This window comes from Carcharhinus amblyrhynchos, chromosome 8 (assembly GCF_965287045.1).
Source record: "Carcharhinus amblyrhynchos chromosome 8, sCarAmb.v2.hapA, whole genome shotgun sequence".
Classification (NCBI taxonomy): domain Eukaryota; kingdom Metazoa; phylum Chordata; class Chondrichthyes; order Carcharhiniformes; family Carcharhinidae; genus Carcharhinus; species Carcharhinus amblyrhynchos.
In genome coordinates this window covers 53,458,577-53,482,670 of record NC_137331.1, presented here as the reverse complement: position 1 = coordinate 53,482,670, position 24,094 = coordinate 53,458,577, and the positions used below count along the sequence as shown (strand labels likewise).

Below are 24,094 nucleotides of genomic sequence, written 5' to 3'. Positions count from 1 at the left end.
GGTGGACAGGAGCTCACAGCTTGACATTAATCTTGCTCAGAGAAATCCCAAAAATATAGCTTGCAAAAGGAATAAAAATTTGACATCTTCCTTCCCAAAGTAACGGCCACAAAGGAGGAGTATTGCTTTTCATTATGTCCACTCACAGTTGAGTATTACTCAAAATGTGAGCAAAATGTAGATGAGTTTCATTATCTAGTACTGACGTCCTTCAACCTAAGCATGAAAGTTGACCATAGGTACATAAATTTTAGAATTATAAAACAGATTTTCTGAAGAAATTTGAAATAATGGACAAATGAACCCCTCTGGCCCCTTTCAAGTTTGCATTATTCTTTTTAAAAGAGTTTAATAAATTTTAAAAATGAAAAAATGAAGGTATTCAACTTATTCATGCTTACCTGTAGCCTCCTTCAAAAAAAAGGGCAATGTTACCTATGCAGAGGAATTTGAATTTAAGAACCATTGAGACAACAGTAACTCCAGATAGGGACAAAGGAATGGAAAAACTCGACTTATTAATAAACTACGAGAAAAAGTGAAATTTCAGTTTTGATAGAAGCTCCATGATGTGGTGCAGAGCAAACGCAGTTACATACTAATACAATATAGCTACAGAACTTTTAAGACACTTTATTACTAGTCAATTCTATAGGGGTAGCGGATGGAAATTCAGCTGGGAACTGTATCAGCACAGGAACAGTACATTATGGATACATAGGGCTACAACTATTCATTTTCCGTGAAAATTATTTGAGGAAAGTTAACAGCTGCAAACCATCTGCACACCAATATAGAAATATTGGGAGGGGAGAAATGTCTGATTTGTGTAATATACAAGAAACCAAAAGATCCTCATTATCTTTACTCAAAGCTTGAAAAAAAAACACATCTTGGATAAAAGAAAAGATTTTGTGAGTTATCAGACACAAATGCAACACCATTTTAAAGTCACTTACTGATTGTGCAAGTAGTTAAATACAGAAGCTTAACAGCTCATTTTGGGTTATAAGTTACATTTTTATTTTCTAACAATCTAAGAAGTTTGCAGCCATCAGCAATTCCAGTGCTATCTCTGGTGCAATTGGAAATTCAGGAATCTCTGTAGAACTGTTGGTGTAGCGGACCTTGTAGGTAAAATACATGCACACTTTTGATAGCACATGGGATGGAATCTCGCGAAAATTTACTTCGTTCGTTTCATTTTCAGCAAATTGTCCTGAAAAATTAAAAACCAATATCAAAACACTGCACTTAAGATCTCGATTAACCCTCAACATGCAATATTTGGTTATAATACTGTGGATCATTTTACCCTCTCAAGAACACTAAGTAGTTGTTCAGAACCTCTACATCAATAGCTTGTGTTTTGTTTTAAATACAAAAACTCATACAACTGAGGGCACTTGCCGATAAACCAGGAAGTAGCAAAGTAGGAGGATAACACTAAGATACACACCACTATTGATGTCAAAAGCATTACAATTAATTGCAACAGGTTAGTGATTACCAGTAATCCTCCTCATGTATTTGTTGTTCTAACTATGCATCCTACTCTGCATCTTTCTCATGGGAGATGGGAGCATGCTGCAGTATGAACTGTGCTACAGAACTCTTAAGACTGAAGCAGAAAATGCATACTAACTTTGTTTTAGTTCCATAATTACCCAGCAACATTGGTGCAAACTTAGAAGCACCACTCAGGACACACACTCTCTTCCAATCAGTGATCCTGCTGCTTGAGCCAATTCCTGAACTTGCAGTTAGAAATTGCAATCCACAACAATGCTTAGAGTAAAGATTACTTCTCTTTTCCCTTTTTTACCAAATCCAATTATTTTATTCCCCAAGCAGCTGTGGTTGTTGTCAGGAAGCTTTTATACATAATTTGTAATTCAAATCCAGATTTTAGGTCCAACTTTGTGCAAAAGCAAGAGTTATATGTTTAATATTTTGAGTTTAGGTGAATCAAGACCATGGTACTGGCAATGAATAAAGTAATAAAGGAAATGGTTAAATTTCATAGATATGGCAACAGAAGATCAAAATAAATTTGGCATCTTGACCGAGCAGTTTTCAATCTGCCAACCTGGTTATGAATGGGCAGACTCTTTTGCACTAACACTTTAGTTTAGAATTCTGTCAGAATACATTTTAAACACTTCCCTAGGAGAGTACTAGAATATGAAGGTAATAGTAAAGCTCCAATATTATTTTTTCACAATTTTAGAATATGTCAAATCATGCCCACATTGTTTCTACTTCTTAACAGTTAATAGTGCAAATCAAAGTGCAAATTTTAGTTACTGCCAGCTGAACTTGTGTGGCGTGTTCAGCAATAACCTGTGGTTCAGAACAAGCTTAGCTGCTGTAAAGGAGGTCATTTAATCTGTCAAAAGGGAAATATATCCTTCATTAAAACTGAAAAACTCAGGCAAGTTACCTGAGACTGGGAATATCCCCTGCCAGATCAGATTAACAAGGTTATGGGGGAGACAAAGTTCAGTAGGAAGAAATGCATTTATAAAAATACATGATTATTTTTGAAGTGCAATTGTGACTAACTGTATTTGCTGAACTAAACTCACTCAAAAGTCACTTGCTCAGGGACAGCAATATCTATAATAAATTTTGTGGTACCTTATTCTTTTTAAAAAAGAAACACAACAGATGGGCAACCGATTGTTTCAATGCTTAGGCTGTTTCTGTTGACTGAAGCAGAGAGTCCTAAAACTTTAAATGATTCTTCATTATTTTGAATAACAATGCAGTTCAGTCCAAATTACAAGGATGCCAAACAAGTAGACTTAAACTTCTATAGAGAATATTTGTTTTTCTTTTAGAAGCAAAAACTGAAACACATGGGCACTTTTTTTTATTACAACCAGTATATTTAGAATTTAGGAGACAATAGTTTGTGTAAATATCAAAGACTCAAAAAATGTTTTGGTTAAAAAACAAGTTTGTAATCCCAGATTCTCCCCCCACCCCACACCTCAAGCTTAAACTGCAGTTTCATAATACTCACATATCCTCTTTGTCCTTTGAGGGACAAAAGACTACAGTTTCATTATAACAAGTTTACTTTCATGAAAGCTTCATTCGGAAAGCTTTTAGAACTCCATACGTTTATTAAGATTTATTGGACACTTCGTTTAAGCACAGAGGGAGACAACTTGCATGTGAAATGCTTACAGTAAACTAATTGTGATGCTTGTGTACCTTTAAGAGGTTTTTAAAAAAAAAATCATGGTTGCAACCTTGGGTGATGTCATTGCTAGAAGAAAGAAACTGTGGGCAGATCAGGCGGCCAAAGTTTTTCGGCTTTCAGTTTCGTTTAGGCTGCAGTGTTTGCGACAGTCTTAGAAGCAAGCTGGAAAAGAAGTCTCTTTCTCTCTCTGTTTTGCTCTGAAAATATTACCAGTTAGCTTAAAGAAAGGCTTGTTGCCACGCTGCTTTGGGGAACTGATCTGAGTTTTCAAGATCATTTGAAATCAGCATTCAACCTGGGGAACTGAATTCCAGTATCATGTGTAGCCTGTCCAGTGACAAATCTAGTTAAAGGGCTTTGTTTACTGGATATTGGTTCTGATTGGAACATCTGACATATATTGGTTAAGGGTTATACATTATAGTGGTTCTTTTGTTTCTCGTTTGTAATTAATAAAAGTTCTTGCTAATGTTATTTCTATACACGTTAACTATATTCTTAAATAAACTTTGTTTGTTAAAAGCTCCCTAGTGGGTCTTTTGAATCACACCTGAAGTGAAATATCTTATCCTTATCCTAGCCAAATTCAAAATACAAAACTCATGATTCGGAGAGGCTTCATAAAACACTTTGGAGCTTCTAACTTGAACTATAACATAATGCACTGGGATATGAACAACCTACAAATAGGGCTAAGAGAGTTAGTTAAATTGATAATCAGATGCAACTTTAAGTACATCACTTTATAGCTGTAATGTTTCTGCGGTGCTCAAGATTGGCTATGCTTTAAGACGGCAATCTTCTAACCTTATGAATTATATATTGGGGAGTCATCATGTTGACGATTAATACTTCTAGAAGCCCATCAGACTAGTGAGGGAGGGCATTATTTTTTGTGATAAAAGGCAAAATAATGCAGATGCTGGAGATCTAAAATAAAAATAGAAAATAGTGGAAAAACTGAGCCAGTGACTGCATCTGTAGAGATAGGGTTACAATTGAGTCTAAGAAAACACTTCTTTGGAACCCAAAGACTCATATTAGACCTGAAATGTCAACTCTTTCTCACTCCACAGGTGTTGCGAGACTGACTTAAGGCTTTTTCTTTGGTTTTTTTTGTGTGTTGTTTTAGTCATGAATCTGGAATGCCAGGGGAAACACAGGACAAGTATTTGGCTTAGGGGTGGGGATGGAAAAGGGAGGCTTGGGTACAGAATTAGAAGTTCCAAAAGTATAGATCCACAGTTCACTAATTGTGGATAACTATATGACCGTACAACTTACCTGGGCCACTCAACATAGCTTTAATAGTGCCAGAAGTCAGTGCATGTTCTCGTTTTACAATAAATTCATGGCCATCAGAGGAGATCAACTTTACATACATAGCATCAGGGCCTTCACAGCCTCCATAGGTCCTCTCTTCTCCATCTGCAAAATGTTAACACAATGTTTAATTAAACTTTCTATAGTTCACTTAATTCAAATCATTTAAAATCTACCCACCATCAACAAACAAGATTTTAACTGTCGAAACATTTAATTTAAATTAGAGTCTTTACCTAATTAGATTGGATTCTAAAACAGTCCTTTACCTAATTTCTACATTTGAGCCAGATCGAGTATAACTGACTCCTGTATTTTTAGAACCTGTAACTTAGTTGTCAAACAATAAAGTTTTTTTTAAAACTACAAAGTGAGCAGATGTTAGAGAAGTACAATAGAACTAGACACCTTCAAATGTCATGGATGCAGCAATTCAGTTAATTTTTATGTAGTTTAAACTTTTATTTGAATTAAAGTTTAGTTTTGTTGGAATGACATTTTGACAGGTATATGCTGGTAGGGTTATGGGGATAGGGTCTGGGTGGGATTGTGATTGGTGTAGACTCAATGGGCTGAATGGCTTCCTTCTGCACTGCAGGGATTCAATTCTATTCTATGAATTTACCTGATGCGACATTGTATCTCCCAGGAATGTTCCAAATGCCACCTGAAAGCAAGACCTGGACATCGCTGTTCTAGCACTACCAAGCATGAATGTTTGCATCTTTAACTTTTGCTTTATTAATGGCTTTAGCATTTCAACCAACTCCTTTGAAAGAACTATCCAATTAATTTCATTCTCCTAGTTCTTTCCCAATAGAACTGAAACACTCTCTTGCTGTTTACCCAAATTCCTTTTGAAAGTTGCAACTGAATCCACTTCCAGCATGATTTCATACATTGCATTCCACATCATTACAGCTCGCTGAAAAAAGAGTTCTCCTCATCTACCATTTCATTTTTGCTAATTATCTTTGGTTACAACTTCTTGCCACTGGGAACAGTTTTGCCTTTTTACTCCATCAAAATCCCTCATTTTGAACTCATCTTCAAGGATGTAGTAAGAACCCAAGGATTAGAAGCCCGAAAAGGTCATTTAGCTCTTTTGAGCCAGTTCTGCCATTCAACAAGATCACAGCTGATCTTCTACCTCAACTCCAGCATCTCCATAATCCTTAATCCCCTTGGGATCCAGAAACTTGATCGACCTCTGACTGAATGTAACAAATGACTGCATCCACAGCTTGCTGCAATAGAAAATTTCAAAGGTTCACATTGCTGAGTGAAGAAATTTTTCCTCATTTCAGTCCTAAATGGCCTTCCCCCATTCTGAAAGAAATGTGTTCTGAGCACCTATCTTGTCAAGTTCCTGATTTTTTTAATACATATATACATTTCAAATTGGTCACCTTTCATTCTTGTAAACTGCAGAACATAGGTCTAGTCTACTCAATAGCTCCTCAATATTTAGGGTAGCTTGGTAGCACAGTGGTTAGTACTACTGCCTTACAGTTCCAGAGACCCAATTCAATTCTGTCCTTGGGTGACTGTGTGGAGTTTGCACGTTCTTCTAGTGACTGCGTGGATTTCTTCCAGGTGCTCCTGTTTCCTCTCAGACTCTAGAGATGTGTGGGTTAAGTTGATTGGCCATGCAAAATTGCCCCTTATTGTCAGGGGGATTAGCAGGGTAAATATCTAGGATATGGGGATAAGGCCTGGATGGGATTGTTGTCAGAGCAGGCTTAATAGGCTGAATAGCTTCCTTTTGCACTGTAGGGATTCTCTGATTCAATCTAGCAACCAGTTTAATGAACTCCCTTTGGAGAAATAGATAAGGAGATCAAAACTGCACATTGTACTCCTGTGGCCTCACCAATGCTCCGTACAATTGCAACAAGACTTCTTTACCCATACATTTCAGTTCTTTTGTAATAAAAGCTGGCATTTGCCTTCCTAAGCTTCAGCTGTACCTGAAAAATAACTTTCAGTAATACAACGGCATGCCGATCTCTCAATGTAAACATTTCACAGTTCCTCAAAAAAAAATTTTTTCCTATAAAAGTGAATAACTTCACACTTCACTTAATTTCTTCGCAAGAAAATCCCTGATAGCTTAAAAATTTCAATGCAATCATCTCTTAAACCTTCCAAATTTCAGAGAATACAACCCAGCTTTTAATGTAAACCTTGAAGCCTAGGTATCAATCTAGTAAGTCTGTGCTGTCTCCCCTCCAAGACCAATATATCCTTTCTAAGGTAGTCATTAGAACTACTCAGTTGCAATTTAACCAAGGCTTAAGGACAGAATTCCATTAACATGACATTTTGGTGGTCAACGTACCTGGACATTGAAGTCTCTGAGTCTTCACTATTTCAAACTAGAAAATACCATATTCTATTGTTTCTGAATCTAAAGTGGGTGACCTCACATTTGCCGACACTGAAACCTATTGGTCAGTTTTGCCCATTCACCTAATCTTTGTAATGTTACACTTCCATTTACACAGCTTACAATATTATCCACCGTTGTATCATCAGCAAATTTGGATAAGTGGCTTTCTATTCCATCATCCAAGTCTTTAACAAACATGGCGAACAAAAAGGATAAAACAGAAGGAAATCCCACAACACCAGCTTAATGTCCCACAAGTGTATTTGTAGCAAATGCCGCAAGCTTTCGGAACAGGCTGTCCCTTTGTCAGGTGGCTGGGGGTTCTGATCACACGCAGGGCACAAAGACACAAACTTGTGTTCCGAAAGCTTGCGGCATTTGCTACAAATAAACTTGTTCATCATTAAGCTGGTGTTGTGGGATTTCTTTCTCTTTTACCCCAGTCCAACGCCAGCATCTCCACATCAGAACGAAAAGGATTCCAGAAAAGGTCTCATTTTGACAGCAAGTACAGAGCATATGCTGATAAGAAACAAAATTGCATAGCACAAATTATCCAAAGGTGCCAAGATAATACTTACCCATTTTTGCTACAATGATGAGCTACCAATTTTTCAAAAGAAACTTTTCAAATAGAGTCCTGAAAGAGGGAAACAAAAGAAAGAGGTGTGTTAAATGTAAATTATAAAGAAATACAATCAACATCCAAAAGCACATTTCAAAGTTATAGTTTATAATGGAATGATACCTCTCATGACAATCTGATAGCATAAGTATCTAGGTAACATGAATACAATGGAATTGTGACCATTTAATTTTCTAAGGAAGTATTCCGAGTACTCTACTGCAAACTTGCCCAGATGCAATGGCTGCATCTGAAGTGTTTCATTTTTAGTCAATAGATTTACAAGTCTGAAATCTTACATCTATTTCAACCCCCATACCTAGGACAAAAATTAATGGAGCAGAAGATACTGTCGAATTGAAGCAGCTGACCAAAGCCATAGTCCAAGGCATTGCTGAAATTAGCATGCTTTTGCTGCCTCCAACATGGATTACTCCAAGGCTTTTCTACAAGCTGATCTTCTTTCCTTCCTGAACTGCAACTTACCTAAAATTCTGCCTATATCCTATCCCAACCTACACTAAGTTATGCTCATCACTGCCATCAGTGCTGACCCATAATAGTTCCCAAAACTCTCATCCTTCTAATTAAATCCAATAATTAGTACTGGTGCCTCACAGTGCCACGCACTTGGTTCAATTCCAACCTCTTGTCACTGTCAATGTGAAGTTTGCACATTCTCCCTGTATCTGCATGGACATCCTCCAGGTGCTCTAGTTTCCTCCCACAGTCCAAATGTGTGTGGTTTAGGTTGATTGGCCATGCTAAATTGACCTAGGGGATTAGCAGGGTAAATGTGTGGGCTTGCAGGAGTAGGGCATGGGTGGGATTTTGGTTAATGCAGAAATGATGGGCTGAATAGCCTCCTTCTGCACTGTAGGGATTCTATAATCCTAAATCCTGTAATGGATTCAGTTCTTCTCATCTCGCTAACCTTTTCTAGGCCCATAGCTCCAATCCCAGTCAAGCTCATTTAGCCTCTGACTCAATCACTTGTGTATCCCTTACCTTTCCTCTGTCCACATAGTCGGTGCTCAGTCACCTTTCTAAATAGGTATGGCTCATCATCTCCTTAAAGACCCCCCCTTAAAATCTACCTATTGGCCGCCCCTTCCAATTTCTCCATGTTTTAACATACTTCAGAAATGCATGGAAATTTTAAGCAGTGTCTCCAAACAGGCAAGGAGAGGCAAAGAGGTTTGGGAAGATGTGGAGTTTAAACAGCTAAAGAGGAGGGGTTTGAGGGGGTGGAAATGTAAAGGACACCGAAATGTAGGAACACAGAGCTCTCTGTAGGTCTAATGGGAATTATAGAGGTGGAAGGACAAGTGCCTGGAGAAAGTTTGAACATGGAATTGAGGTTAGGATGTAGGTAGCAGGATTTTGGATCAGTTCATGATTATGGGGGCAATTTACAACAGTTAAGGGTAAAGATGATGTATATCTGGAGTATTAATTTAAACTAAATTACGACAGTCGGACAAAGTGACAGTCTCGATAGTAATGATATCTGGGAGTTCTCCTGCAAAAATCAGCATATGAAATGATCCTCCTGAAGCAATCTTGGAGGTAATAACCCAGAAATCATTTGAGAACTACACAATGGGGCACTGTCAGATCTTTCTGGATGGATGAGCTGAGACTGTTTGAATGGTCCTCATCTGTAATTATCTTGTGATCTAAAATGAGAGATATCTAATCAAACAAGAGGCAGCTTCAGCTCATGCTGGAATTCTATTGGCATGATAAATCCAGATTCCAGTGGATTTTGGAATCTGAAATTGCTAATCCAATTTCTTGTGTTGGCCTACTAAATGTGCTGAGTTAGTTTTTGCTAACTCAAAATGCTAATAAATGCACAAAGGCTAAACAAAAAAACCTTCATAAGTAAACCCCAGTCTGGAATGTTCTTAGGGAGGTGGTTGCATTGTGGTAAATGGCATTAGGCTAGTAATCCCAAGAACCAGGGCAATGATCTGTGCACAAGGGTTCAAAGCCCACTATGGCAGCTGCTGAAACTTAAATCTGAATGGAAAACCAGCTCAAGTAACAGTGACACTGATTGTTGTAAAAACCTATGTGGTTCACGAATGTCCTCTGGGGTATCCTAGTCTGCCATCCTCACCTGTTCTGGTCTACATTTGACTCCAGGCCTACAGCAATGTGGCTGACTCCTAATTGCCCTCTGAAAGTGACATGGCTAAGCCACTCAGTTCAAGGGTAATTAGGGTTTGTCAGTGATGCCCATATTCCATGTGAGAATAAACAGAAAGTGTTCATACGAAAATAGTTTCAAAAATGTTGTTATTCCAAGTTCCTTTTGAACCCAAGAATGACAATAATGTGATGACAGTGCAGAGGAAAACAATCAATACTGTCAACTCACCATGTTGACATTATCCAGCACGCACAACCATTTTAGATGCAAATTTACACATCTGTTAGATAACTTCATTCCACATCACAATCTTAAATGCCCATCATGATGCTTTACTAAAAGTTTAATAATAGTTTTCAAGTGCTGATCTAAAGACGACAATCAATTCAGCTAAATTACTACAAGTACGAGGGAACAAACATCTAGTTTTGGGAACTGGAGTAATTCCAAATCTGTGGTATAGGCCAAGATTTGGTCAGAATTAGGTAAAACAAACAAATGTACATTATGCATTTGGCTACAGCACAGCTGAAAATTTTTGATACAGGCTTGACTCAGAATGCACTTCCTCAAAATTGTGGTAACTGATTTCCACTCTGGCACTACAGTCAGCTGAAATTCAATTTATTCTGATTGCAACCAAGACCACACCCAAATAAAACCCTCGAGCCCAAGGAAAGCCCCAAAATTGTATCCAAGCTCCAAATCTGGCAAAAGAAAAACTAGCTCCACCAGGGCTGGGCAAGGCCTGTGTCAGGCTGAAACCGTTGAAACTCTCATAAAATCTGTGCTTTTACTTCAGTGCAGTTTTGAAGGAGTGCTATACTTGATTTGACTTATTATTGTCACATGTACTAACAGTGAAAAATATTGTTTCTTGCCCACAATACAGACAAAACATACCTTTCATAGAGAAGGAAACGAGAGTGTACAAAATGTAGTGTTACAGTCATAGTTAGGGCGTAGAGAAAGTCCAACTTAATGCAAGGCAAGTCCATTCAAAAGTCTGACAACAGCAGGGAAGCAGCTGTTCTTGAGCTGGTCAGTACATGACCTCAGACTTTTGTATCTTTTTCCTGAAGGAAGGAAGTGGAAAAGTGAATGTCTGGGGTATGTGGGGTCCTTAATTATGCTGGCTGCTTTGCCAAGGTAGTAAGTGTAGACAACGGATAGGAGGCTGGTTTGGGTGATGGATTGGGCTACATTCAACCTTTTGCAATTCCTTGTGGTCTTGGGCAGAGTAGGAGCCATACCAAGCTGAGGTACAACCAGAAAGAATGCTTTCTATGATGCATCTGTAAAAGTTGGTGAGAGTCATAGCTGACATGCCAAAGTAGAGATGTTGGTGGGCTTTCTTAACTATAATGTTGGCATGAGGGGACCAGGATAGGTTGGTGGTGATCTGGACACCAAAAACTTGAAATTCTCAACCCTTTCTACTTCATTCCTGTTAATGTAGACAGGGACATGGTCTCCTTTACACTTAAGGAGTGTATAAGGAGTATAGTAGGGAGCTGAGAACACACCGACTTTCAGTTGGATTAAATTGGAGTTGTGCTCTTCATTCCCTTCAAACATCCAAACCTACATCAAGGTTTGTGCAAAATGGTTGCTACATTGATCCATGCAATGATAAGTGTACATATCAAATATGCAAAGGACTTTGGGACATTCGAGAGACGTGATAAGGATTTATATAATTGCAAGTTTGTTCATTCTTAAAATCTTAGGGAAAGTGAAAGATTTCATAGAATCTACAATGCAGTAGGTGGCCATCCAGGCCATTAAGTCTGTACCAATCACAGGCACTATTCCATAACCCCACACGTTTATCCTGCTAATCCCCCTGACAGCAGGGTCAATTTCGCATGGCCAATCTACCTAAATCACACATCTTTGGACTGCTATCAGAAATGTTGCAGACAAGGCTGGGAGCCTACACAGCAGTACTGGGTAAGTTGTTAGAAGGTATGCTGAGAGACAGGACCTACAGGCATATAGAGGGGCAAGGACAGATTAGGACAGTCAGCATGGGCTTTGTGAGTCAAAAATCACATCTCAGGTATTTGATTGAGTTTTTTGAAGTGGTAACCAAGGTGGTAGATAAGGGCAGCGCAGTTGACATTATCTACATGGACTTTAGCAAGGCTTTTGACAAGATACCACATGGTCAGTTGCTGCAAAGTTAAATCTCATGGGATCCAGGGTGAGGTAGCCAATTGGATACAAAATTGGCTTGATGACAGGAGACAGATGGGAGTTGTAGAGGGTTGTTTATTAAACAGGAAATCTGGGACCAATGGTATACCGCAGGGATTGGTGCTGGGTCCACTTTTATTTGTCATTTATATTAATGATTTGGATGATAATTTGGGAGGCACAGTTAGTAAGTTTGCAGATGAGACCAAGATTGATGGCATAGTGGACAGTTAAGGTTTTCTAGGATTGCAACGGGATCTTGATTAATTGGGCCAGTGGGCTGATGAATGGCAGATGGAGTTTAATTTTGATAAATGTGAGGTGATGCATTTTGATAGGTTGAAGCAGGGCATGACATATTTAGGTAACGGTAGGGCATTGGGGAGAGTTATAAAACAGAGGTCTAGGGGTACAAGTTCATAGCTGCTTGAAAGTGGAGTCACAGATGGACAGGGTGGTGAAGGCATTCAGCATGCTTGGTTTTGTTGGTCAGAACACTGAATATAGGAGTTGGAACATCTTGTTGAAATTGTACCAGACATTGGTATGGTCACTCCTGGTTACCCTATTATAGAAAGGATATTAAACTAAAAAGACTGTGGAGAAGATTCATTAGGATGCTGCAGGGATTTGATGGTTTGAGTTATAAGGAGAGGCTGGATAAACTGGGACTTTTTCCTCTGGAGTGGAGGAGGCTTAAGAATGATCTTATAGAGTGTACAAAATAATGAGGGGCATAGATGAGGTCGATAGGCAACACCTTTTCCCAAAGGTAGGAGAGTCTAAAATTAGAGGGCATAGATTTAAAGTGAGATGGCAGAGAAAAACAAAGTCTAGAGGGGCAATTTTTCTCACAGGCTGGTGAGTGTCTGGAATGAGCTGCCAGACGTAGTGGTAGAGGTGGGTACAATTTTGTCTTTTAAAAAGCATTTGGACAGTTACATGGGTAAGATTAGTAATAGATGGATAATGGCCAAACACAGACGATTAGGATGAGCTTAATGGTAAAAACTGGGTGGCACGGGCAAGTTGGGCTGAAGAGCCTGTTTCCATGCTATAAACCTCTTTGATTCTAAGTACCAGCTGAGTTTGTGAGCTGGTTATATGGTGTGAATGCTACTGGTGAGCTGAAAGCAGTCAACAAAATAGTTCAGAGTGACATCCCAAGTCATGAAGTGGCTAGACTCTACTCTTTCCCCTCTCCACCCTCAACCTGCAGCAATCATAGAAGAAAGGAGAGAATATGCATGTACTGGGTTCAAGATGTAAATCATATTAAAAGAAATGCAGACAAAAAACAATTACCAGTTCTTTTTCAGTAATTTCAAAACTGCTGTCCTCAGCATATGTTTTTGTTTTTAAAATGGCAGAAAGGTGGCCTACACTTGTCCCATTTATAGTTACTCAGTCTGAAAAAGCAGACACTCCCCCGAAAACCAACACAAGTGGTTTCAACGTCGACTGCAAGAGAATTTACATCGCCTGATTTCACATTACTTTGACGGAAATAAAACCATTTGACATTTGTCTAAAATCCATACTTTACTGAGGACCAATTTTTATTTTTGTTTAATTTAAGTGGCTGATAAAAAATATCCACACAAACCTAATTAAACCACTGCAATACCATTTGAGCAAACATAAAACTATAACTGCCAACAATACATTTACATTAACAATTGCGTACAAGAATGCATTGTCAACATTCATTTGATGCCGAAATATTTGAATTCCCAAAATGTACTTTAAGCCTCCAAATCTATTTGAAATGTATTCATTTGTCCTGTTTCTCCTCAAGGCAAAATTTCAAGTTTGGTTTGATCAAGACAATATTACAATTGTATAAAAATAGCTCCGAGCTTCACTGCTCGGATCAACCGATATTTCTAATGTACATGTTGAACCATAAAGAAAGACTTTTTAGTGCCTTTCGTGATCTCAGGGTGTTAAAAAGCACTTTAAAGTAGTACTTTTGGAGTGGATTCTGCTGAAATGTAGAAAATATGATAGTCAATTTTCACACAGAAAACTCCCACAAGTAACAAAGTGATAATGATATAACCATCTGTTTTGGCAATGTTAATTGAGGGATACATATAAGCCAGCCACTGGAAATACCTCCCCTACTGTTCACTGAAATCCACCCGCGTGCACACATAGGGCTTTGACATTTAGGAAGGACAGGAAGAAAGGAACAGGTGAGGGATGGGTCTGTTAATTAATGATGGTGTTAGATAATAGAGGGATGACAAGTTCAGGAAACCAGGATGTAGAAATGGTTTGGGCAGAAATGAGAAATGAAGAAGTCAAGAACTCACTTGTGGGAGTGGTGAATGGATCCCTGAGCAGTAACCACATGGTAGAATGGAATATAAAAGGAAGAAATAATGGAAACTTGACACAAAGGTGGCGTGATAATCATAGGGGATTTTACTGCACATATAGACTGGAAATGTTAAGTGGGCAAAGGGTGCCTAGATGCGCTTGTTGAATGTTTTCACGACAGTTTCTTGAACAGCACATTCTGCAACCAGAGAGGCTATGCGAGAATTGGCATTGAGAAATGAGATGAAATTAATGACCCCATAATGAAGGCACCCCTAAGTAGCAGCAACCATGATGTGATAGAATTTTACACTGTTGAAGGGAGAAAAGGGTGGATCCAGGACTAGTATTTCAAATTAAATAAGGGCAATTATGAGGACATGCAAACACAGCTAACTCAAGTGAACTGGCAAATTAAGGTAATGGATAGGTCAATAGAAATACAGTGGCAGACATTTAAAGGGATATTTTGGAATACACAGGATACATTCCAACGAGAAAGAAAAATTTGAATTGGGGACCCACCACCCGTGGTTAACTAAAGCCAAAGATCGTATCTAATGTAAAGAAATAGAATTATTCAAGGATGGGTGTCAGGTCAGAAGACTGGACAGTAATTTTTCCCTCCGTATTAAGTTTTTTTTTAAGAAGTAGAGTGAGAGAAAGCTAGCTAGAAATATAAGGGCATAGGAACAGTTTCTACAGATATTTAAAAAGAGAGCACAAAGTGAGCATTGCAGTTCTATAGAAAGGGAGTCTGGGAACTGACAGAAAACAAAGAACCAGCAAATGAATTAAACAGTTATTTTGCATCAGCCTTCACTAAAGCATTGCTGCCTCACAGCGCCAGAGACCCATGGTCGATTCCCGGCTTAGGTCACCGTCTGTGTGGAGTTTGCATGTTTTCACTGTGTCTGTGTGGGCTTTCTCTGGGTGCTCCAGCTTCCTCCCAGTCTGAAAGACGTACTGATTAAGTGCATCTACCTAAACAGGTGCTGGATTGTGGCGACTAGAGGAATTTCACAGTGACTTTGTTGCAACGTTAATATAAGCCTTACTTGTGACTAATAAATAAATAAAACTTGGAAGAGGATACAAGTTGCATCCCAGAAAAGCTGGGAATCAGAAACGGAAGGGAGGGAAGAATTCAAGAAAATTACAATCTGTAGGGGAATGGTATTGATCAAATTGTTGAAGCTGCAGGCTGACAAGTCCCCATGTTCTGGTAGATTTCACTAAGGGTGAAGAAAGGAATGGCTCATGTGAAGTTGATAACTGATTTTAATTTTCCAAAATTCCACTGTTTTGGGGAAAGTTCTATTCGATTGGAAAATAGTGAAGTAACTCCTGGAGCCAGGAAGCAGGAAACTCCAGGCCAGTGAGCCTGTCATTGGGAAAATGTTTGAAAATATTACTAAAGATGTGATAAGAGGGCATATGGATAAATTAGGCAAAATCAAGATGGTTTTGTGAAAGGAAAATCATGTTTAACAAATTTATCAGTGTTCTCTGAAATAGTAACATTTGCTGTGGATAAAGGGGGAACCTGGTAGATATACACAATTTCCAGAGGGCATTTGATAAAGTGCCAAATCCAAGATCAGTGCAGAAAAATAAAAGCACATGGGTGTAGGGGATAACACACTGGCATGGATAGAAGATTGTTGCCTGTTACCTAGTCAGACTAGGCATAAGTGGGTCATTTTATATTGGCAGGATGCAACGAGTGGTGCGCCACAGGAATCAATGCTGGGGACTCAAACCTTTTGCAATTTACCTTAATGACAGATGAAAGAACCAAAAGTGAGATTATTAAATTTGCTGATGATACAAAGATAGGAAGGAAAGAAAGAAGCTGTGAGGAGGACATAAGGAGACTGACAAGGGGGAACAGATAAATTGAGTGGTAAAAATTTCATCTTGTGACAAGGTGCTATCACGATGCTACGTGGGGTAGATTAAGAACAGATCTAGCAACTGAAAACTGCTGATCAGAATGAGACCTGGAGGGATATTTGAAACTGATGGTGCTTCCATGCACCTTCGACCTTTGTTCTTTGTGTGACCGCAGTTGTTCGGCAGATAGCACACTTAATTGAGTCAAAGTTATGGATTCAAGACCCACTCCGGGGGATTAATGCACATAACATAGGATGACACCTGAGTGCTGTATTGAGGGAGTGCTGAATTAACTAAGGTGCCTTTCTCTGGATGAGATCTTTAAACCAGGACTCCATCTTCACTGCTGACTGTGTTTTGGTATTTTCAACTTTTATTCACAGAATGTTTCACCAGACAAGTAAACATACTGAGTAGGAATGTGATAGGACCAAAACAGCACAGGAGGGAACATTTAGCTCATTGCATCTTGCGCTGAGTCTGCAAGGAAAAACTAAAAACTAATCCCTCTTCTGTTCTTTCCCAGAGTCAGGAGGGAAAAGACAAAAACTAATCCCGCTTCCATGTTCTTTCCCAGAGTTCTGTAGTCTCTTTCAATTAAAATGAATGTCTACTTTCCACTCAAATAGAATGGACACTGCCTTAACAATTCTGCAGGGCAAAACATTCCACATTCAAACAATGATTCTAATTTTATTCATCACAATTTAAATTGAAAATTCTGTATTAATGATTCCTCAACCAGATGAAACAAAATTTCCCTACTCGCCCAACAAAATTTAAATCCCCATTAAATCTGCATTTATCCTTCTCTTCATTTGAGATAGTCTCCATCTCAACTTGGTCCTCAAAGACTGTTGTTTCTTATCTGTTACATCATCTAAGTAAATCTATACTGTACATGCTTTAATAGTTCAGTTTATCAATAATGGAACAGCTAAACTATACTCACTACTGTGGCCTAATCATCGCAATGTACAAATTTAGTAATTCTTTTACTCTAGTACTGTGTCCCAATTTATGAAACCTGTAAAGGAAAACTAATTTGCGATTACAGATAGACACTGTTTAGCAGGGATGTCTGGGTTAAGCTAATTCAAATTCAAAATTTGCAGCAACAAATGGGGATTTGTCTAACCTTTACCAATTTGGCTTGTTGGGAGGGGAAGAGGTAAACTCAGTAATATGCATATAGAACAAATTCAATTAAACATACAACAAGATTGGTATTCTTGCTGACATTTGATATGGAATTTCAAAAGTAATTTCACAACGAATTTGCTAAATCTTCACTTATTTATGTATCTAAATCCACAAATTATTTTCTTTAGAACAAAGAAGCCTGAGGGGGTACATGACAGAGGTATTTAAGATTATGAGGCTTAAGGACGGTTGAGAAGGGAGCAACTGTTTCTCTCGGTTGAGGGCTCAACCATGAGGGGGCATTGAAGATTCAGAGGGATTTGAGATTTTTTCTTCCACTCACAGGTGGTGGGAATCTGGAATGCAGAGCTGGGAAGGTAGTGGAGACCGGAAACCTTAATCTTTAAAAAATATTTGGACGAGCACTTGAAATATCATAACATTCAAAGATACAAGACAAATGCAGAAACATGGAATTAGCATGCCTTTAGTGGTAGTCATTGTCAGCGCAGATTTGATGAGCTGAAGGGCCTTTTCTGTGCTGTATGACAACCTATCTACACAACCTAATACAGCTTGTAAATGGGTTGCATGCAAAACACCTCATTATCTATTACACGATTATGCTGTTGTATGACAGAGTACTGTAGTTCCACAGAAAAATTACACTAAGCTGCACCCTTATTCTCACTTAGCTCCTCTAGTCGTCCAATGTGTCAATTGACCCCTGGTCATGCCCAACCTTGACTGGACAATTTCTTCCAGCTGTACATCCCATTACTCTTCACTCCACTATGGCTCTTGTTTGCTCCCTTCACTTGTCTGCCAGTCCTTCAGTTATTCTTTCCATCAAACCATTTCTCGCAAAACTCATGTCTTGGTCTCCCCTTCCACCCGTCCGTACCCAATTCTCTTCAATAAACACTATTAATTGCTTTCTACATAAGGGATATTTTACAAGCTCCAGCTGTTGGTTTCAAACAAAAAAGCAGAAATGCTGTAATGCATAAACATGGGATTAAAAACAAAAAATGAATAACCAAGCTCTATTTCAAGAATGCCGGTACACAATTACAGTACACCACAACAAGTGGGTGTCCCATTTCCAATCTTTTAATTAGAATATTAATTTTCCATCACAAAGGGTACACAAACTCCAATGCAATACTGTTTGACATTTAGTTAACGGGATCCACAATCTAAAATGGCATATCACACTGGAACCTATGCAATAGTATGGTTAATGCAATATGTTGTGCCAGACCCTGTTTATTTCATCGACTCAAAATGTTTGGCTGAAAAACAGATTTAAATTCCGAGCATCTTTGATAATTCAGGTCATCGCACACTTAAAAATTAGTTATCATAATGACCTGCCCCACAAAACCTGTATTTGTAGCTTTTTTCCCCTCAAATGACAATACAGTTTGTGGTTTGGTTTCTGGCTTTTTTCATTAGCTCAAGGATCCCCACTCTTATCAATGACTTCTTGCTTAATTTCTTCCTGCAGCCTAGTTTCCAGGGAGCAGTCAGAAGACGAGTAGAGCAGCACAGAGTGTAAAACACTAACTTACCTTGGGGATTCTGTTGACAGCATACATTGTAGCCGAAAAAGAAACTGAATAAGTCACATCACAGGAAAACTGTGACCTGATTGGCTGGTAGGAGATGCATACTAAATTTGAAAAACATCAGTGCAAAACTAATTAATACATTAAATAACTAAGTACAGATGGCTGGTCAGTGATGTGCTGCAGCTGTATGATGTGGGAGCAGGCAGATCCCATTGCAAGTTGCAAAGACCATGTTTGCAGCAAGTGTTGGTTGCTCAAAGAACTTCAGCTCAGAATTGATGAGCTGGAGTCTGAGCTTCAGACACTGTGGCACATCCGGGAAGGACAGAGTTACCTGGACACTGTTTCAGGAGGTGATCACACTCAGTAGATTAAGTACCCCTAATTCGGTCAGTGGTCAGGGACAGCAGGATGTCACTGCAACTGAGACAGGTAGAGGGATCCTGAATTCAGGAATGGAGGAGTCCCAGCTCTTGATCTTGTCCAACAGGCATGAGGTACTTGCTCTTTGTACGGATGAGGAAAAGGGCCTTAGGGAGGCCCTAGTGGTCAGCCAGCTGACCACTGCACCGTGATATAGGTGGCCATTCAAGGGGAGGGAGCAAAAAGACATGGTGATTGTAGGGGATTTTATAATTAGGGGGATTGATAGCATCCTTTGTAAACCGGATTGCGAGTCCCGCATGTTATGTTGCTGGCCTGGTGACAGGGTGAAGGACATCTTTGACTGACTTGAAAGGATATTGCAGTGGGAGGGGGAAGGATGCAGTTGTTGGGATAATCATAGGCCAGACTAATTCAAGAGGACCTATCTGGGGACTATCAAGCACTAAGAACTAAATTAAAGAACAGGTCATCAAGGATTATAATATCTGGATTACAACCTGAGCCACGTGAAAATTGGCATAGGGACGAGAAAATTAGGAAGTAAATATGTTGCTGAAGGAGTGGTACTGGAGAGAGGGGTTCCATTTCATGAGACATCGGCATCAGTACTGGAACAAGAGGGATCTGTACCATCGGGATGGTCTTCATCTGAACTGAACTGGGACCAGTATTCTAGTGAAAAGGATAAATAAGGTAGTCACAAGGACTTCAAATAGCAAGTGGAGGGGAAGAGAGGGATTATATTATAGTAAATATAATGGTTAATATGAAGCAAAGCAGTAGGTTAGCATTTGGGGGGGGGGGGGGAGGTTTCAACTACTAGAAAATGAAAAAAGTTAAAAGGAAGTAGAACTCAGATGTGATAAATGGAGGTGTTAGGATTCAAAGCAGTATAAAGACTAGCATAAGGGCACTTTACCTAAATGCTCATAGCATTCGAAACAGTAAATGAGTTGACAGCACAAATCATTGTGAATGAGTATGATTTAGTGGTCATTACAGAGACATGGTTGCAGGGAGGTCATGACTGGGAGTTAAATGCCCAGGGGTATCAGACTATTTGGAAAGACAGACAGGAAGGTAAGGGAGGTGGTGTAGCTCTGATATTTAAGGATGACATCAGCGCAGTAATGAGAGATGACATAGGTTCTATGGAGAAAAGGGTTGAATCCATTTGGGTCGAAATCAGAAATAATGAGAAAAAGTCATGGATAGCATAGTCTATAGGCTGCCGAATAATATCACGATGGGGTGAACAATAAACAAAAATAACTGATGCATGCAAAAAATGGTACAACAATTGTCATGGGGACTTTAATCTACATGTTGATTGGTCAAACTAGATCAGCCAAAGTAGTCTTGAAGAGGAGTTCAAGGGATGTATCTGCAATAGTTTCCTTGAACAGTATGTAGTGGAACCTACGAGGGAGCAAGCTATCTTAGATCTGGTTCTGTGTAATGAGTCAAGAATAATTAATGATCTCACAGTTAGGGATCTTTGGAAGGAGCGATTGCAGTATGGTTGAATTTAAAATACAGATGGAGTGTGAGAACGTAAAATCCAATACTAGTGTCCTGTGCTTAAACAAAGGAGACCAAATGGGACAAGGGAGGAGTTGCCTAAGGCAGACTGGGAGCAAAAACTTTATGGTGGGACAATTGAGGAACAATGGAGGACTTTCAAAGCGATTTTTCACAGTGCTCAACAAAAGTATATACCAGTGATAAAGAAGGTCTGTCGAGGCATGGCACGGTGACACAGTGGTTAGCACTGCTGCCTCACAGTGCCAGGAACCTGGGCTCAATTCCGGCCTCAGGTCACCGTCTGTGTGGAGTTTATACATTCTCCCTGTGTCTGCATGGGTTTCCTCCCACAGTCCAAGGATGCGCAGGTTAGGTAGATTGGTCATGTTAAATTGACCCTAGTGTCAGGGGGGTTAGCAGGGTAAATATGTGGGATTACAGGAACAGGGCTGGGGTGGGGTAGCATTGGTGCAGTCTCAATGGGCCGCACGGCCTCCTTCTGCAATTTAGGGATTCTATGAAAAAGGAAGAATCAGCCATGGATATCTAAGGAAATAAAGGAGGATATCAAATTGAAAGAAAATGCATACAAAGTGGCAAAGTTTAGTGGGAAATTAGAGGATGGGGAAATCTTTAAAGGTCACCAGAAAGCCACGAAGAAAGCTATAAAGAAAAATAAGATAAATGAGAGTAAACTAACAGAATATAAAAACGGGTAACTAAAGTTTCTACAAATATATAAAAAGAAAAAGAGTGGCTAAGATAAACATTGGTCCTTTAGAAAATGAGAAGGGGGGTTTAATACCAGGAAGTGAGGAAATGGCCGTGGCATTGAACAGGCTTCACAGCGGAAGACACAAGTAACATGCCAGAAATTGGTGACAAACTGGCTATGGCAGGTGAGGACCCAGAAATGATCATTACCACTAAAGTAGTAGTGTAGGGCAAGCTAATGGGGCTAAAGGTAAGCAAATCTCCTGGCCTGATGGAATGCATGCCAGGGTACTAAGAGATGGTGGGGGAAATAACAAATGTACTAGTGGTAATTTGGTGGACTCTGGAGCTGTTCCAGGAGATTCGAAAACAGCAAATGTAATGCCACTGTTTAAAAAAGGAGGCAGACACAAGGAGGGTAACAATAGGCCAGTTAGCTTAACTTCTGTAATAAGGAAAATGCTTGAACCTATCATCAAGGAAAAAAAAAGCAAGACATCTGGATACAAATTGTCCCATTAGGAAGGTGCAGCATGGCAGATCACATTTAACTACTTTACTGGAATTCTTTGAGGACATTACGAGCGCAATGGGCAATAGGAAATAGGTAGATGTAGTGCATCTGGATCTCCAGAAGGCATTCGACAAGGTGCTGCACAAAAGGCTGCTGCATAAGATAAAGGTGCATGGTGTTGAGTAATGTATTAGCACGGACAGAGGATTAATTAACTAACGAAACAAAGAGTGGGGGCAAATGGATGTTTTTCTGGTTGGCAATCAGTTAATAGTGGTGTGCCTCAGGAATCAGTGTTGGGACTGCAATTGTTTACAATTTACATAGATGATTTGGAGTTGCAGACCAAGTTTGCAGGTGACATTAAGGAGAGTGGCAGAGCAAAGCGTGCAGGAGGACACAAAGTCTGCAAAAGGATATAGATAGTTTGAGTGGAGAATAGTCTGGCAGATGGAGTACAATGTTGGTAAATGTGAGGTCATCCATTTTGGTAGGAATAATAGCAAGATTGACTTTTGTAAAAGAATTGCAGCATGCTGCTGTGCAGAAGGACTTTGTGCATGAATCACAAATAGTTGGTTTGCAGATGCAGCAGGTAATTAAGGCGGCAAATGGAATTTTGACCTTCATTGCTGGAGGGATGGAGTTTAAAAAAGAGGTTATGTTGCACTGTATAAGATGCTGATGTGGCCACACCTAGAGTACTACATACAGTTTTGGTCTCCTTATTTGGGAAATGGTGTACTGGCACTTGAGGGGGTGCAGAGAAGGTTCACTAGGTTGATTCCAGAGTTGAGGGGGTTGGCATATGAGGAAAATGAGTAGACTGGGACTATACTCATTAGAATTTAGAAGAATGAGAGGGGAATCTCATAGAAACATATAAAATTATGAATGGAATAGACAAGATAGAAGCAGGGAGGTTGTTTTCACTGGCAGGTGATACTAGAACCAAGGCGAATAGCCTCAAAATAAAGGGGAACAGATATAGGACTGAGTTGTGGAAGGACTCCTTCACACGAAGTTGTGAATCTGTGGAATTTCCTGCCCAGTGAAGCGGTTGAAGTTATATCACTGAACGTTAAGGCAAAGATAGATAGATTCTGGATCAGTAAAGGAATTAAGGGTTACGGCGAATGGGTGAGTAAGTGAAGCTGAGTCCATGAAAAGATCAGCCATGATCTTATTGAATGGCACAGCAGGTTTGAGGGACCAGATGACCTACTCCTGCTCCTAGTTCTTATGCCTACAAATCAATTTCCTTCAAATTGTCCTTCCCAAATCCATTCAATTTGAGTGGAACGATTGAATCAATATATCCAAATCGCTTTCATGCCATGAAAAACTTTACAATTTTTTTTAACGGTTTGTACATGTTCCTAACAACTACCATTTTCTGCAACAATGCATATTCTTAGGCTAAGTATCTCCCCTAACCTCGGTTAGAATTCCCTTCGGAAGTCACTTGCTTATTCAAACTTGTACGTTTCAAAAAAAATCCTAAACTGCAATGAGGGATCTTAAACCTTAACAGGAAATTAAATCAATGCATCTTATAATAGGTGAAAGTACTATGGAGTTAACTAACGTAATTATACTTTCTACATTAGATGAGACACACACTACGATACATTTTGGAAGATAAAATGCATCAATACTGGGATTAACAACGTCAGGTTCACTAGGTAAACGCCAATGCCCTGATATCACTTCACGGTGACTGAAGTTGTTTTACTCTCACCTACTAGAAGCTGAAGGCCGAGACGCCCTGAAACTACCCACTCCCCCGCCAAAACGGGGGGCAGACAGAGTGGAGCGCTGGCCTGCAGCTCGGGTAGTAAAAACCGGCCGGAGCCGCGGTCCCCGCTTCACTCACCGCTCCTTTAAAGGGACGGGCTCCCAGCGGTAACTCGGCGGCCGGAGCCTGCCCTCCTTTACCGAGAGTCCGACAGCCGCACCCTAGGCCGGTACAGTAAGAACCACCCGCTTTCCCCCTCACCGGCTGATTTGAAAGGCGGACATTTACCAGGAAACCGCGCCGAGCCCACGGCCTCCTCGTCTTCAGGATCCAGGAGCCCTGACCCGGAAACACACTCAGCACTTCCG

At 39.7% G+C, this 24,094-nt stretch overlaps 1 protein-coding gene across 4 annotated transcripts; it reads right to left on the bottom strand.

Annotated features, from left to right (window-relative positions):
• Nucleotides 1-617: 617 nt before the first annotated feature.
• On the bottom strand, nucleotides 618-24,094 carry eloca (elongin C paralog a). Of its 4 annotated transcripts, none has more exons than XM_080194070.1 (4): nucleotides 24,015-24,094; nucleotides 7,508-7,566; nucleotides 4,496-4,639; nucleotides 618-1,219 (listed from the first exon to the last, which is right to left on the bottom strand). In XM_080194070.1, exons 2-4 carry the CDS (start codon nucleotides 7,509-7,511, stop codon nucleotides 1,029-1,031), a joined length of 339 nt encoding a protein of 112 aa, XP_080050196.1. In that variant the 5' UTR covers nucleotides 7,512-7,566; nucleotides 24,015-24,094; the 3' UTR covers nucleotides 618-1,028. The 4 variants fall into 4 exon arrangements, with proteins under 4 accessions (XP_080050196.1, XP_080050197.1, XP_080050198.1 ...); XM_080194071.1 differs by having other exon boundaries at nucleotides 23,988-24,066; XM_080194072.1 differs by lacking the exon at nucleotides 24,015-24,094 and adding an exon at nucleotides 23,865-23,979.

What these genes read in the sequence shown, in the direction of transcription:
- eloca (XM_080194070.1), bottom strand. An exon ending in AGCTATGTTGAGTGGCCCAG is followed by an intron (nt 1,220 to 4,495) that starts GTAAGTTGTACG and finishes TTAATTTTTCAG; the next exon opens with GACAATTTGCTGAAAATGAA.